Raw genomic sequence first — 16,797 nt, forward strand, 5'->3', positions numbered from 1 at the left:
GTGGACGTGCTCCACTAGAGAGCGCTGTTCACGGTGGACGTGCTCCACTAGAGGGCGCTGTTCACGGTGGACGTGCTCCACTAGAGGGCGCTGTTCACGGTGGACGTGCTCCACTAGAGGGCGCTGTTCACGGTGGACGTGCTCCACTAGATGGCGCTGTTCACAGTGGACGTGCTCCACTAGAGGGCGCTGTTCACAACATTTCCTACAACTTTGCACATTGCAACAGAGGTATGGATGCAAACGGTTAAAAGTTACAAATTTAAATCACATTTGTGTTCCTTCGGATGACTTACTGTAGGTAGCAGGTGGGGGACGTGGACATTTTGAGGATTTGTTGTAAATGAGTTTCATTTATAATTTTTTGCACGTCTATCTAACACTGTCTATGGTGGGGTTTTGGAGACAAAATAAAATAAATACATAGATAAATATGTATATAAATCTGAAGGAGATTCAAGGTAAGTAACTGCAGTGTACTTGGGTAAGACACGTAGAAATATTAAAAATTGTAGTAAAATACACAAAGTTTCCAGTGCAACAGGACGTTTCAGACAAATGTCTTTCATCAGCTGTGAAGAGACCCATCCGCACCAAGTTCGGACCCTATAGTGCCACACAACAGGGCATTGATGGGGTACTGGTTTAAAAGGCTTCTCTGTGTCCCACAGACACAACTCAGTGTATGTGTGTGTGTGTGTGTGTGTGTGTGTGTGTGTGTGTGTGTGTGTGTGTGTGTGTGTGTGTGTGTGTGTGTGTGTGTGTGTGTGTGCGTGCGTGCGTGTGTGTGTGTGTGCATTATCAGGCATTTTACTATTACTTTGCAGGCTTTTTCTAGTGTATATTATGTTTTGTGTGATCCCAGGCCGATTCTGATAATGTTGTCTAAAAAGCAGAACTCAAAGATTTGAAGACCTCAAAGTCCTCCTGTACATTATGGGCCCCGCCGACATTAAATTTGTGGTGTTAAATCTACTCCAGCAGAGTACTCTACACATTTTTAACATAGTCCCAAGTTTAATTTAATTTAGAAAGTTGTGAAGCCATTCATGACACGGGCAGATATCTAAGGAAAGCACAACATCTCCAGTACTGGAGCAATGGACTAGTGTCTGAAGACAACAAGAGCAGGTCCAACAACAGAGCTGTGTCTGAATATTGAATAATCAGTGGTAATTTTTTTTATTTTATTCAAAGATGAACACTAATGCTTTGATTTTCTGCCTCTGTTATTGTGCACATTACTGAGGTTTGGCAAAACTTAGCAAAACTAGCCCAAAGATGTTGCAGAATTACATTATCACATTTTGTGCCTGATCACAATTGACTCCTCACAGTTAAATCACATCCTTAACTGTGTTCAAAATAGCCTACTACATGCTACTGGCGTACTGCTTGGGCCCCAAGTCAGTATGCAGTATTCGAATAAAAGTAATTTTTCCAGTACGTGAAACATCCCCGGATGACATACTACTTCTGCAAAATATTCCAGTACACGAACAAAGCTATCTTCGTGGTGTACTGCATCCCATCATGCAACGCTACGTTCACGTGACCCCGTAGTATGCTTTGCTTTTGACGCATACTGGAAACTGTACTGCAGTATGCAGTAGGCTATTTCGAACACAGTCCTTGTTTTTGTTTGCCATGTGCTTCTTCCTTTTGGTTTTAGTGCAGTGTTTACCTTGTTTAGTTTTGTGCCTTTCCTTATTGGTTGCACCTGTGTCTAGTTTAATTCCCCATTATTCAGTGTATTGAGTTTTTGTTCATTACATCTTGTCTCTCTCTGTTGGAATTCTGACCTTGGACTGTCTTTGTAAAATTTGCTCCTCTCAGCATTTGTGTCCTCCTCTGTATCGCTCTATGGTACACATACATTTTTTTTTACTTTATTTATGCAAATATTTATATATCTACTTCTCAAATGAATTAAAATTCACCCACATTTTAGTTTATCATATCACAAAACAGCTGGAGAGTTCTTGGAGGGGTGTGCTAGATTTATTTATTTTTTCTCATTTGCTCAGCATCAAGTCAGAAACCATGAAAAATGCAGATACAGACATGAGAGTACAGAATGATTGAATGTGAAATGCAGTCACTGCTGGGGCAGAGTGGGCCTTAGAGACTGTTCTCTTGGCATGGATACGACTGCTGACACTGAGAGGGTCACAAGTAACGTTACTGTTTATAATAATGTCTCTTCTTCCTCTTTAAAAATTCATCTTTCTTCCAACATTTAAATGGTTTGACCAATATTCAGGTGACAGTTATTTTAGTTAGTCAAATATAGGCTGTTTTGAATCAACATTAGTAACACCAACATTCCATGATGTGAGACTATTGTCTCCCAAATCCACCCTTCTTTCCCAACTTCATATTTCTGGAGAGGACAGGCAGGATTAGGAGAAATTATGATGCATGAGACACTGAAGCCACGTTGTATCATCAATTGCTGGGAAAATTTCTGTTCGCGATGTATGTTGTAATGTTAGGTTCGAGTTGTTTTGTGTCTGCAATAGTTTTTCTCTCTGGCGTTGCATTCTAATGCATTCCAGTAGTTGTCTCTATTGTCATGATAATGCCTGTAAAAGCATTCCCTGCTATACTTAATGGTATCATGGAGGATATCTGTGCTTGCGCTGTTTGCACAAAACTATCGTATTACATCAGCAGCGTGCACTATAACGAGGCAGGTTTGGGGTTTCACATGCCTCTCCAGCAGACAGCTATGTGGTGGATGGTATATTATGTAGCGTTTTCACATTTCTCTGGTGGAGTTGCAGTCTTCTGAGGCCTATCATTTTACCCCACTGTCTTTCATACCTATTACCCCTCAGTAACATTCCTTTTTTAGGAATATATTTTAAAACACATTTTCCAGTGATATGACACCTTCTTTTTAAATTGATATTCTGTTTACTGTAGTTTTCAGCAAATTGGCATGACTGGAAAATATAACAATAACATTTAACCTTAACATTTGGATACATTTTTCAGGTAATAAAAAGCTCTATTCTTAACTCCATTGCATCTTCAAACAGTATCTAATTACAGCTTCTACATAATAAGCAGATGTATTTACAGTGTTACCGTAAGTTTCCAAAACTTGATATCCAGATGAGTATATCGCAGTCTCCCAGTAGGCAAAATCAGTGTTTTAGTTTTAGTCTTTCAGAGTATTTCTGCTACACATATTTATCCAGCATAACCTGAACCTTAAACAGTGGTACCTGCTGATGATTATACTAAAGCTTCAAAAACTAATATTCTCTCTTATCAAATTTCTCCAAATCCTTTGTTATGTCTGGGAGTGTCTTTAGTCCACAGTTAATCACGTGATTAAATTGAACTGATTGGCCTAATATATTTATAATCCCTGCACACAATAAAAGGGTAAGTGAGGATACCACTCTGTCCTTAAATGCACAAGACACACACACACAGCCTCAGTGTGTGTGCTCCTCCCACAGTTCCGGCACCCAACTGGGCCGAAACACAATCTCTGTGAATGGCACATCTCCGTTAGGCCAGACTCTTGTCTTGTCTAGTCCTTGACTCCAATCATCTTGTCTTATCTGCACCTGCATCTCAGTAAGCTGTCCATGCATTCTTAAAGTTTGAACAAGCAGAATCTTTTTTGGTTTGTTTCATGGGTCTAAAAGAAAGACTCTGAGAATGATTTTGATTTCAAATTTAGCGGACTTTGGTTATCCAAACGAGATAAGGCTCAAAGATCTTTGCAAGATAGCAATCTCCTTGGAACAGATAAGCTGTCCTTCATAATATGCTGTGTTTGGGAAAGCATTTAAGAATCATTGGACTTTAGCGGGATAATGTTGGCACTGTCATGGTATGTCCATTCAGTTAAGTCACTTGGTCTAACTCATCTCCTTGACATAAAGACCCATCAGATTGCTTATAGAGCATTTGTAATGCCTTCCCTAATTACCCATGTCCTTTGTCTCTAGACCTGAATACGAGTGACCTTGATGACACTGTGCCCTTAAAGTCCATCACACAACACTACAGCAGGTGGGTTGCATTAGATAGCTAATAAGACCCCGTTTCTCAGTTTGACTGAAACCTATTATGCAGCATGGCATTAGCAGACAAAGGTCCAGACCCCTTTCAGCATAGACCTTAAGAACAGGGTAGGGTTCATTAGATCTTAGAGTCGATACTGGACCGCATAGTTTAGAAATGAGCAATGATTTCATTAAATTATATTTTAAATAAAATCATTATGTTTTACTTTTTGGGGGTAGAAGAGGAAATGGAGAAACAGATATGTTGCTGTTTAAATGCTGAGAAAATGGTCTTCCCCAGAGAGGCTGTTAATTTAAAAGTCAATGTCTGTCAGGCACAGAAAGCTTTTGTGCCATGGTTCACAATGATATCACCAAATGGCCTCACCAGACAGGCAGACGAGGTAAGAGAGCTGGGCCAAAGCCCGCTAGGGGCCATATAAAACGGCCCCTGTGCTGAGACAGGGGAGCTCTACCTGAAACCTGCGATCACTCACGAGGAGGCAGCCACTCCGCCGAGGTCATGACGGTCTGGTAGCTAACTAACGAACCAAGTAAGACTTTCTTCCACCATCCACCACTGGTACCGTTCTCTTCGTATTTTTGTCGTTATGGTGTTTGCTGCACTTCTTTCTGTGTTATTGTGGATTATGATGTGTTTTGGGGGAATTAGAATAGCTAAAAGGAGCTTTTGTAGACCTCAAACTACAGGTCTAACAGACCTAACATCTCTACATAGACATGGACACTGTTGGTGCTCTTCTGTTTCTTCTCCCTGCGGTGTGGGCCTGCGCACCTCAAAAAGCTGGTAATCATCACACCATCAAACCTCTATAATTCTCCTGTCAAACCACATAGAAAATATTATACACAATACTCTAAACTACACACCCGCCTCCCTTTCTTAAATAGATTATGTTATGGTGTCCTGTTTCCCAAATGCCATCATTGCCAATGTACCCGAGTGTCCATACGGGTGGGAAATCAATCAGTTGTCTTTGGGTGGCATCTGCTACTCGGGCGTCAACACGCCTGGCTTCTTCCGCTTCACAATTCCTGACCTCACTCCCAAGAACCACTCGTACTGTGGCACTCTCTCAGAGGTGAGGCTTGTTTACAGGTTGTTCAGTAGCCTGATCTATTTGTCTCAAGTGCATGCCAGTTCTGCCTACATCTGCAACATGTGCCTATGTTTAATGAACTCTCATAGTACATACTGTCAAAAAGAGCACTGGTGGTGGTTTTACCATGTAGAACAGCATTGAAATACTACAGACTGATTGCTGCACTCTTTTATCACTGTTTGGACCAGTATATCGGCGGAAAAGACCCGAGGTATGTTTTCTACAACTCCATAGTCTCCAACGACTCCTCACTCACTGTCCGAAACCAGCCCGTGAACTACACCTTCAGCTGCACCTACAGAGCTGCGTACTTGGTCAACAATGCCGTCTTCAGCCAAAGGTAGTCCCTATTACACGCACCGCCGCTCCTCGGGCAGTAGGTGTTGGGAGGCATTTCTGACCTGATGACTTGCAGCCTTTTTACTAAACCCTCTGCTTCTTCCAGAGTGGCAACAGTTTATGTCAACAACGGAAGTTTAGGTTCTTTTAAATCTCAGTTATCTATGAACGTGTTCACAGTGAGTACCACAAATTCCTCTCACAAACTGTTGGTTTCTAAAACGTTTCCAGTGAAGGAATCAGGGGTGAAGAGAGTGTAGAGATATTATGACATGCTGTGGTTAAAAAACAAAAAGCAACCATCATCATTAATGTTTTGCAGTCATTTATAAGTAGGCTAAAATGATATCAGTGGATAATCTGTCAACTTTTATATGCTAAATAGTGAGAAATCTCTGGAAACAGGAAATCTCACTGGTAAAATGTTATCTGTCCTAATTGCAAATGTTTACATTTCTCTATATAATTTACAGAATTCAAAGTTCCTGTATGCCAAAGATGCTCCATATGTAATTGACACCTCGGAAATTGGCTCAGAGGTCTTCATTGGCATCGAGGCAAAAGGACTAAGTAACAGGTAGCAGATTCTCCTATTATCAGTTGTATGCAGTGCACTACACTCTGAGCTGCGTAGGTTTACCACACCTGATCAAAGTCTTCATCTGCTTTGATAGGTTTAAGGTGGTTATAACAAACTGCTGGGCAACACCTACTCCTTATCCAACAGATAAGAAAAGGTGGAGTCTAATTGTCAACAGGTAAGGTCATTGAAGAATGCAGAAATAAAATAATAGCAGTAATTTAAAGGGCCGAGCCTGTCTGTAAGGCATGCTGGGATTAGGGAGTTTTAAGCCAGCTATTTTGTGTTCAACAGTTGTTCCTCAGATACCACGGTGGCCATCTTTGAGAATGCCAAAGACAGCCGCTCCATGTTCAAGTTTAACTCGTTCCGATTTCAACGATTAGAGAAGGTGTCCACAGTGTGGCTCCACTGTGAGGTTCAAGTGTGCGACGGCGAAAAGCTCTTTTGTCAGCCGGTGAGAATTAGGCGGCACGTGTAATCATTCACCACTTCAGAAGCGTCGCTGCCAAACACTAACACGTGTTTATGCTCCACCAAAGACTCCGTGTCCTTCCAGGAGTGCCAAACTTGCAGCTGATCCAAATGGGGGCATCTTGTCAATGGAATTTCAACTGAAAGGTAGAAGCTGTTCTCACTGTATCTGCAAAAGACATTTTGTGTAGACCAGCTGATTTTGTGTTGACCAACTGATGTTGTGTGGACCAAATGATTTTGTGTTGCCATTTGCAGCTCAACATTCTTCCAGTTACACACATCTGGCAGGTAAACTGCAAAATCATTTTATACTGTCCACATGTTTTATCATATTCACATTCTTCACGTGACCTTTTAAAGAAGCCAAATAAAAAGACAGAGTTTTGATATATGGATCCATCCAAATATTGTAATGATTAAAACTCTGTCCTGCATCATTCTCTCACACACCCACACACACACACACACACACACACACACACACACACTTTTCAGGGGCTCTCATGTCCATCCAGTTAAATGGTGACTGCACTTTTTTTCTCTGTTTCCCAGGAACATTTCTATGTATGCTGTGTATGATTCTGCTGAATGCAATTTTAGGTTATACGAGTTTATAAAAGAAGCTTAGCACAGGTGGGTATAAAATATACAGAATGTTTAAACCACAGTGAATCACTTTGCACACACATCACACCCACACAACCCCCCCCCACACACACACACACACACACTCACACAAACAGCCATACAAGGGTCTCAGGGAGTGTAATATGCATTCCTTCTAAACGTTTGCTTACATATTGACAAACATTTTCTTTATTTAATGCCCTTGTACACTTGTTTCAATAGACAGGTGAAAAAAAGCAAAAAAAGACAGTATGGTGTGAGACATGGACCATCATAGATAAAGACTGTATGGTGTGAGACATGGTTCATCAATGCCAATGTTATTCAAATAAGTAGGAACTACATCTTGTTCTAATTAGTAATAGTAATATGTAAAGGTTTGCCTGAAAGCAGTAAAAATGACTTCAAGAGTGTTTTTTGTTTGTCTTTTTCTGAGTTACTACAATAAAATGAATGTAGTTATAATCCAATATTATAAAAACTAGAGGTACCTCTGAAAGTGAATGTCTAGATGTCAGGAACCGCTAGTGTCCGAGGTTCAGGACTTTTCCCCCTGGTTTGACTCTTCTGAGTCCTTCCTGTGTCTTTGCATTCTGGCTCATTTGGGGTGTTTGGTTTATTTATCTCCTGTTGAAATTTCAAAAAATAAGAATGCATGAGAATTTGAGGGTAAATATTACAAGGTAACAATTTGCCTTAGAAGCAAATTATTGGCAAATGAGCCATTTAGGGTCACTTCAATTCCCATGTTTAAGCGATGGTTCAAATTTACACGTGCAGTTTCATGCTGGGTTATCACATTTTCCTATCTGATCTAATGCTTTAAACACAAGTTGCTCTTTGCTGTCACAGTTTTAATTGATGGCAGAACAATCCAAACATGTGCACACCATATATTTTACCTGTGCTGCTGGCTCTGGTTGGGTGTCCACGTCATAGTCCTGCATCGTGGCAGGAAACATGAAACCTACTCTTTCATTCAACCAGAACGTCTTCTGTACCCCTTTTCCCTTGTGAACACACAATCCAAGATCAAAATTCTGCCACACGTCAAAGAAACAACCATTCAAATAAATCAGAAAACCCGTGTTAATGCAGAGCAAACCTTCAGCTCAATGTCCCCCCTTTCCTCCATTTCAAAAGAACCAATCTTCAAGAGAATATCAGCCGTGCTCTGAGAGATGTGGATCTTCAGTGCTGCAAGCCGATCAGACTCCATCATTAAAACAGAGGAACCTCGAGGAACCTTCTTTATTTAAATATATATTCATATGAATATTCACATATTCATATGAATATTCATATATTCATAAGTATACTAAATGTGTGCCCAAGCCAGCATGAAGCTGATGTAAACGATCGAGGCGCTTACGCAAACTGCTGCTCTCCATCCTGGACGCGGTATTGACTGTATCGCCAAACAAGCAGTATCGGGGCATCGTGGTGCCCACCACCCCAGCAACCACTGGGCCTGATGGTGGGGTGAACAGGGTCAGCCATGTGCTCAAAAAGAGAACAGGTACCGATTGGGCAGCAGGGCGTAATAAGACACAAGGCATTTTTTACCAGAGTTGATCCCAATTCGAAGAGCCAGCCTCTCGTTGGGCATGTGTCTGATTCGGAACCTTTTAATAGCACTCAGGAAGTGGAGCGCCATCGTGGCAATGTCTTCCGCGTGTTTGTCGCCGTTGCTTATAGGCAGGCCGCTCGCCACCATATACGCGTCTCCGATAGTCTCCACCTTACGTGAGAGACAGCTGCTCGGTTATTATCAGGACGCAGGACCTGCGCGTGTGAACAGAGCCCGTGAGGTCATGCAGACGTTGCACCTCATACCTTATACACGTCATAGAGTTTGATGATCTCATCGAACAGAGTGTAGAGGTCGTTGAGGAGCGTGACCACCTCGAGGGCTGAGCTGACGGAACACATGGTGGTGAAGCCCACGATGTCGGAGAAGAAGATGGTCACCATTTCATAGCTCCGCGGCTCCACGCACTTCCCAGCCATTAGCTGGTCCGCTATGTATCTGGGTCAATCATGGATTAAACAATTATGGTAATCCCTTAAAGCAGGGATGTCAAAGTCAAATACACTGAGGGCCAAAAAACCAAATTTGCTACAAGCCGAGGGCCAGACTGGTTCAATGTTTATTAAAACATATTGAAATGATTGCGCATAGCCTATTGAACCAAGACCTAACACAGTGTATATTATTTAATGCTTAAATGAATAAAGCAATATTTTCTTATGGATCTGTCAGTAATTTCAAGTGAAAACATTTTTCAACAAGCAAACAGATAAAAACAAACTTCCTTCAAAGAAAACATGTCCTGTACATTAAATGAATAAAGTAATAAAGGTTTGAAAAGTGCTGGAATTTAGGCTAAAGTACTTGAAAATGCTTGAAATTGTAACGACTTCGTTTCACAACAAATAGCTGTCTGACTGAACAGTTCTTTATTACGTTAACAAATACGAGTCTCTTGTAATTCCAGGAAACATGAGAGAACGTGAACTGAATGGGGGGACTGAATGGGGTGCAGGAAGGGGAGAGAGGACAGACCCTAGTGACAGAGCACCATCCACCACTGGGCATACAAGCAAACACACACACACACACACAACTTGAATGTAGTGTTTGTGCGCGCAAAACATCATCGGGCGGCTGTGGCCTGTGGGCCGGTTCTAATAGTAATTAAATATCATCCAGGCGGGCCATAGATAATCAATTCGCGGGCCGGATCTGGCCCGCGGGCCTTGACTATGACACATGTGCCTTAAAGTAAAAAGGGGACATAAATCTTCACAATTATGATAAGAAATGGTCTCGTGTTCATGTCTCCGTTACCTGGGCAACATGCTGGAGAGGAGCTTGTCAGCTCTGATCTTTTCTACAGTGAGCTGATTGGTCCTCTCCTCCACCACTTCCTCCAGGTGATTAGCATATTTCTCAAGCTTGTTCACCATGTTGTCCAAGATATTAGCATGGCTGAAAATGGGAATACGTTTAAATACATGCAGGTCTCATACTAATACATCGTACTGGATGGACTAGTACGTGACATCTGTGGCTGTGAGTTGGACCTCTCTGGGCTGATATCTCGCAGGCTTCTCCTGATGGAGCTGAACGGAGGCCTCTGGTCAGGGTTTTCACTCCAGCTGGCCTTCAGCAGGGCGATCAGACCATCATCACACATCTCCGCAGACAGAGAAGGTCTGAGGGGCTCACCAGACAGAGGAGTCCTCAACTGCTTGATGATTTCTGAGTATTGTATACAAGGCCATGATGAACGAGATGGATGCTGTGAACCCAGTGAATATTCAGTGCATCTTGTCTAGAGCGCAGCTTGTATGGAATAATAATCATAACATAGGCCTACATTTTCTACTTTTTACCATCTACATACTGATTCTGTCTATGATCTCTTTCTGTGTTTTGAATGGGACTCGAGCGAGAACGCTGAATAGAGCCGTGTGCGTGTGAGAGTTATCCTTGAACCCACGAATGAATGTGAGATGGGAAAGAATACTCCACGATGCTCACCCTGAAGGAACGCTGCCGAGTGGCGCTTTTTGTGAGCGTGCGTCTAAACCAAACTGTGCACGTCAGAAGGATTCCCAGTGCAGCTGTGCATGCCCCCACACGGGGAGCTGCCATTACCTTTTGGCTCCAGCTGCGTGTCGTGGTAGGGGCCCACCTCCGTGCTGTAGATCAGCTCACGCATGATTATGGCAAAGCTGAACACGTCTCCTTTCGGAGTGCCATTGAGCGGCAGGTGCACCTCCCTCAAAAGCTCTGGAGCGATCCAGTACATCTCTGCCAATCGGGGAGGAGCTTTAAACGCACTAGTGAACCGAGCCCCCTTTTGACCACTTACAGTAAGTGTCATTAAAGCACTTGCATCAATAAGTATTTTTTTTTGCCTAAACAGTCTTTACATCCTGATTCTTTAAGGAAGAAAGTCTATTTGCAGCAAGAGCTTCAAAATAAAGTAGGCCTACAGGATCTTTAATGAGAGAAAAACTCAGCTAAGCTCAAATATTCGTGTTATAAATGTATTCATAATATAAATGTATTAGTGTCTAGAAACAAGTTTCTAAAAAACACCAACCTTCATATTTGGGGTTTTCAAGTGGAATTAGTTTGTGTTTTATGCCATGTTTGAACTCCCAGAGCCCAAATCCTGAGAGTTTGATCTGCAGCCGACTGTCCACTAGACAGGTAGATGGCTTCAGATTGCCATGAGACTTCAGAGTGCTTCTGTGTAAGTACTCCATGCCCTGTAAGGACCCCAGGGGGTTGGGGCTGGGATGTAATATCACATGACTGTACTCCAGGAATACAATACGAATAGCTTGCACAGACGGTTTGTATTACGCCGAGACAGACAATACGTGTGTGTGTTCAGGTTTTACTCACATTGACAATGTCATAAGCGAAGGCCAGTTTGAACATCCAATCTAACTCAACATCACTGTTCCTGAGAAGATCCTGGCAAAAGAGCAAACAGCAAACCCAAATCACGTTTGTTACAGATCTCATTCGCGAGGACTCATTATGTTCCATTAGGTGCAGGTAAACAGCCGGGTTATGCGAATACTGAACCTTTAAGCTCCCTTTCTTGCAATACTGCATGACAATACAGACATTCGGGGGTTCGTTGCACACGCCAAAAATCTGCACAAGGTTCTCGTGTTTCAGCTCTTTCATCTGAAAAAAATATTAAACATCAAAAACATCAAAACGGGGTGGAGATGATTATTATTAATTAGCTATTTATTAGGTACCGTTCCTTAAAGTCTAAATTTATTTTACCATACTGAGCTCAGCAAGGATGGATGGTTTCTTGAGGTCACGCAGAAGTTGATTCTGCAGGTATTTTATACCTACATGATTTCCCTTAGCCATAGTCAAATTGAGAAGGTTAGCTTAGGATGTATAGATTTAGTATTTCAACGTGAATCAGTATTTCAACGTGAAAATGTAAATGTATGTTTTCATTAACCTGTGATGAGGAGGCAGACTCTGTGGTCTTTTGTACCTGGTACAGACCGACGGTTGTATAGATGGTCTCTTTGCCATTTTTGTCCTTTAGACCGTAGCTGTTATTTGACAGAACGGTCTGAGAGCCACCACTTCCGCTTTTGCTCGGAGTTGTGCTTATTGACAGTGCCTGCACTCCCTGTAAAGCAGATGTAAATTATGTAAATTATATGTAAATTATGTAAATTATATGTAAATTATGTCTTTATTGCATCGGCCTGCATGTGAGCGGGCGCCTACGCTGGGTATCCGACCTTAGGCTCTGCGATGATGGTGATATCGCTGTAGTTGATAAGCCACCAGTTTGAGTCATCTAGTTTGGTCTGCAGCCGGACCTTCTGCAGGGTGAGCAGTGTGATGAAGATCAATGCAGCCAATCCCAGGAGGGGCATGGTCACCAGCAGAACAATCAGATAGATCTCTGAGTGAGATGGGACATCATAACATCACTTGGAGTCTTGCAAATGTTGCACTGCTAACACAGAACTTAGTAGCAGAATTTCAGTAGGACAACACAGTACTCTTATTTCAAATGAACGTACCATTGTTTAGCCATTCACAACGTTCATTGTCAAAACCACACTCTGGGTTATCTGTTGGTAATTTCCCTGTTGGCCAGATTACACTTGAAAACTTTGGTGTTGTTCTTTAAAAAAAAAAAAGGAAAGGCATACCGAGGTATATAAAATACATACTAAATACAATACTTTGAATGTTGAATCATGAATATTAAAAGTATTTTAAGTTTTTGTCTTACTTGATCATTTTTGAATGACTGTCAAAATTTAAAACGGGGACAAATTTCACGGTATCTTCACTTTTTTGAAAGTCATAAACAGAGTAGTCCATATTCCTGTCTCCATATTCATCAAAGTGAACTAAACCAGAGGCTCCTAAAGAGAATATTGAACTGAATTATTTTCTCAGAATATCAGTGCATATCTTTTAAATGTTAGTGCCGGTCACTAAAAGAATAAAACATTGTGATGTGTTTCCGAGTTTTCTTATTGCTCAGATGTGCGGCACAACGTACCATTGAACTTGATGTTGTTTTTGTCCCGGAGCTTCTGTAGAAGTTCTCGTCCATTATGGGGATCCCTGCCTTCTTTGAGAACCTCCTTTAGACCCATGGCGTAGAGCAAGACTGCGTCATGCAGGTAGCAAGAGTACGGGCTTACCTGTGTCATCAGACACACACACACGATCACTGTCCCTGCTCTGAGAACATCATCGTCCAGTGAAAGAGTCGAAGTAAAGGCCTATGAGCGAGGCACGGTGGTGTCTGTGAAATGGCCACTTCTCACCTCCCTTTCTGAGGTAAGATTGCTGTGAAATGGGGGCCCTTTCAACCTCTCGTAGACGCGCTCGTAGAAGTCGTAGTAGTCGTAGCCATCGTAAGCCTTCTCGGCGACGACAAACACCATCTGAAAGGCCTTCATTGCAGCTTCGTACTTGTCTTTCATCACATACTTCCACAGGCTGTCCTAGTTGAAGAAATCAAAATGAAATAAGCAGACATTAGTCAATTATCAATATCTTCATAAAGCAAACGATATATCCCTTTTTCCTTATAGTCACAGTGTTAGTATGTTTTATAGTAAATAATGGATTATTTCTTCATCAATCTCATTAATGCTATTGTAATTTACAAAGAAAAATAGTATATTGAATACATTTAGTCTGGTGCTACTGCTGATTTGTCTTTTTGACATGTCTAGCTGTGGCTTTAGGTCTAGAACCAGAAATATTTAGAATTATCAAATGGATATACATAAATACTATTTGCTCTGGATTTAGTGTTTCAAGGGATGAATTGAGTACTTCAGTATACTACATGACTATACTACTGTACTACAGCATGCTACTTAAAATGTACTCTTGAAAAGGTAAGTCTCTATTTCATTAATAAATTCTTCAAAGATAATGAATTATACAAGAAAAACAACAAGCAATATGGGTGTGATTAAATCATGATTAAAACGCCTCAGTCATAAATAGAGATTTACCTCCATTGGCTTTCTCACGGGTTACTCACCACATTGCCACTGACCTCAAATTGTTGTACGAGAAGGAAAACATACTCTCCGTTCATCAGACCTTGTCTGTCGGCCTCCAGGATCAGCTTAATGGAGTCCTCAGCATTACTCAGCACCACAATCACTGGGGAGGAGAAGAACAGGCCCATGGAACTGTATGCAGACTGCATTATATGATGCATAAAGACTTAAGAAATAACCATGCACATCAACAAATGAACACTGTATAGTCGGCATGAGGATTTAATAATCACAGGTCATAACCAGTCTTTGATACGAGGACAAGATACTGGCCAAAGCTTACAGGGCATTCATAATACCTGCATAACACCTCTACTCACTTTCAGAATAGTAATATTGCACCATTCATCACTATTAAACAGGGTTCACTATGAATGAATGAATGAATGAATGAATGAAGTTTCATTTGTGTAGCCTGTTTGAACATACCCAAGGTTGTTTTACAGTTAACACTGGCACAGACTTTTATATCCAGACACACACATTGACTATGAAGCAACAAGGGATTATATGTTATGATTATATGATTATATAGGTGCATATTGTGACATCATACATTTGACCCACCGAAGAGCAAATCCCCCTCTGCTATAAAAGTTGTGTCCGGGGGCGAATTAAGCTCCCAAACTCGTGGCTCAATGGACATACCTCTTGCAACTTTTGAGATGTGCTGTATGCTCTTCTGCATGAACTGGGTGTCGCTGGGATCAAACTTGATGGTAGCTGTTACAGTGATCTTGGCTAGCAGTTCCTGCTCCACAGATTTCCAGAGAGCTTCCAGTTTGTCCCATGTGTTAGCATCTGAACCTCCCCCTATGATTCCCACATTCTTCCACCCAAAGAACTCCAGTACTTTAAGAAGAACTTCTCCAACTCTCTTGAGTGGAGGCACTACTTTGACATATGTATCATAAACAAGAGCATTATCCATTTTGGATGTCTGTCCAACAAACGCAAACATTGGGATGTTCCAGGTGGATGCAATGAGACCAGTGACCTAGAGCAATTGAAACGAACACAGCAAAATAAATTAGGTGTAGATGTTTAACATCTAACATGTAAACTGAGCCAAATGTCAAGCATTTTCACATCTTTGAAATCGTACGCGTGAACTTACCTCTGCCTCTTCGGGACATGGCGGCCCAAAGAGTGCCGATATGTTGTCTCGCCACATTTGTTCGATGAAAGATCCTAGTGAAACTTTTGCATTACAGTCAGTGTCCACATACACGAAGTCAAGAGTGTAATTTTCAAGGAAGGATGGGTTGGAGTTGATTTTGTCAATGGCTATCTGGAGGGCAGAGGCCAGCTTCAGAGCACTGAATGGATAGGAAGTGTTTCTGGGAGCCTGGAGCCCCACCAACAGCTTGTTTTGGTTTGTTCGGCTACAAACCACAAAGGTGGTGAGTGCAGAAAGTGATAAATACAGGAGCAGCCCCCATATGCCACACTCAGCTGCTCTGGAGACTGTTGGTCTTTTCATCTTATCTGTGCTAAGCCCAATTAGATCACTCGTAAAATATCCAGGGAGATTTAAATGTCCGTGTGGATGACGTAGTGCTGTCTCTTCCTTCCTCTGGGAAATTAATTTTAATCAAGCTTCTTGCTGTTAGCACTTTCATAGCCTGTAAATGACCAACTTTTAATCAAACTCAGCATGATTTGATGTAAGTGTCATATTGTAATCCAAATAGCCAAACAAAGCCACTTAAATTGATATTTTGGGCATATTGCAAAAAAATCACATTGTAATTTTTTTCTAAATACTATCAGTACTTGAGTTAATGATGTTTGCTATTACATTTTTTTTATTATCTTGGAACAACATAAAGCATTACAGTTGTTAAGAAGACACATGCCAAGCCTGAATTGTCTGCCTGATATGTTACATACTGATAAGTGAGAGACCTCACCAATGTAGTGAGAATACACCTGGATTTGTGTGCTTGGCATTAGACACCATATGGCATAGCTGCAACTCAAAGCAAAATCCTAAGTAATAATTTACTTATTTTTTCCTTTTTATATGATTTATTTATGCTTTCATTCATTATAAAGTAAATGTTATATTCAGTCAAAAGCTTTAAACATGCTATTGTGTTAGTATGTTGCTGAAGTGTGCAGTTGCGTTCTGCCTTTTCATATTTCTATTAGACAACCAAATCAGCAGAGAAAGCTTGCTACCCTGCTTACGCCCTTTTAAACCACTACGGCTAATGTTTCTCCCTGCATCCCAATACGTTGCATTTTTAACACATAACAGAGAAGATGAAATTGAGATGCAAATTCAATAAATTTTCAATGCAAATATTAGGACTGCAAATAAGAAGTCCCTACATTCTTTTAACTTTGACCCATTACCGACAGCGACAGCCAGCTCTCCATCCTGTGGCAACATCAGAAATACGGGTCTTGCTTGCTTCCACTAATAGCCTACCACCTTTTATCAGACCCAGATTACGAGGCGTCCAAAGGTGCTCTCAGCTTATCTGCATCCTTAGACCTCATTACAGCCGAA

The 16,797-nt window shown here is 41.4% G+C and overlaps 2 protein-coding genes across 2 annotated transcripts; one reads left to right on the forward strand and one right to left on the reverse strand.

Moving 5' to 3' along the window:
- The first annotated feature begins 3,197 nt into the window (after positions 1–3,197).
- Positions 3,198–7,499, forward strand: tectb (tectorin beta). Its single transcript, XM_076998548.1, has 11 exons — positions 3,198–4,836; positions 4,941–5,131; positions 5,341–5,492; positions 5,598–5,670; positions 5,965–6,068; positions 6,166–6,249; positions 6,366–6,528; positions 6,614–6,692; positions 6,804–6,836; positions 7,101–7,181; positions 7,398–7,499. The coding sequence occupies exons 1-10, from the start codon at positions 4,770–4,772 to the stop codon at positions 7,163–7,165; spliced, it is 1,011 nt and encodes a 336-aa protein (XP_076854663.1). The 5' UTR covers positions 3,198–4,769; the 3' UTR covers positions 7,166–7,181; positions 7,398–7,499.
- Positions 7,500–7,670: 171 nt separating this feature from the next.
- On the reverse strand, positions 7,671–15,762 carry gucy2g (guanylate cyclase 2g). Its single transcript, XM_076998469.1, has 22 exons — positions 15,397–15,762; positions 14,928–15,276; positions 14,258–14,382; positions 13,527–13,706; positions 13,256–13,400; positions 12,980–13,115; positions 12,765–12,868; positions 12,477–12,643; positions 12,221–12,361; positions 11,995–12,078; positions 11,785–11,889; positions 11,599–11,670; positions 11,291–11,459; positions 10,840–10,995; positions 10,263–10,440; positions 10,027–10,167; positions 9,012–9,204; positions 8,742–8,916; positions 8,548–8,646; positions 8,281–8,372; positions 8,078–8,185; positions 7,671–7,802 (listed from the first exon to the last, which is right to left on the reverse strand). The coding sequence occupies exons 1-22, from the start codon at positions 15,760–15,762 to the stop codon at positions 7,683–7,685; spliced, it is 3,405 nt and encodes a 1,134-aa protein (XP_076854584.1). The 3' UTR covers positions 7,671–7,682.
- Between the last annotated feature and the right edge of the window lie 1,035 nt (positions 15,763–16,797).

Source organism: Brachyhypopomus gauderio, chromosome 3, assembly GCF_052324685.1.
Source record: "Brachyhypopomus gauderio isolate BG-103 chromosome 3, BGAUD_0.2, whole genome shotgun sequence".
NCBI classification, from domain to species: Eukaryota; Metazoa; Chordata; class Actinopteri; order Gymnotiformes; family Hypopomidae; genus Brachyhypopomus; species Brachyhypopomus gauderio.

What these genes read in the sequence shown, in the direction of transcription:
- tectb (XM_076998548.1), top strand. Translation starts at nt 4,770, where the DNA reads ATGGACACTGTTGGTGCTCTTCTGTTTCTTCTCCCTGCGGTGTGGGCC. An exon ending in GCAAAAGGACTAAGTAACAG is followed by an intron (nt 6,069 to 6,165) that starts GTAGCAGATTCT and finishes CTGCTTTGATAG; the next exon opens with GTTTAAGGTGGTTATAACAA. An exon ending in AAAAGCTCTTTTGTCAGCCG is followed by an intron (nt 6,529 to 6,613) that starts GTGAGAATTAGG and finishes GCTCCACCAAAG; the next exon opens with ACTCCGTGTCCTTCCAGGAG.
- gucy2g (XM_076998469.1), bottom strand. Translation starts at nt 15,762, where the DNA reads ATGAAAAGACCAACAGTCTCCAGAGCAGCTGAGTGTGGCATATGGGGG. An exon ending in GCAAGAAAGGGAGCTTAAAG is followed by an intron (nt 11,671 to 11,784) that starts GTTCAGTATTCG and finishes CTCTTTTGCCAG; the next exon opens with GATCTTCTCAGGAACAGTGA. An exon ending in GGGGGGACATTGAGCTGAAG is followed by an intron (nt 8,186 to 8,280) that starts GTTTGCTCTGCA and finishes TGTGTTCACAAG; the next exon opens with GGAAAAGGGGTACAGAAGAC.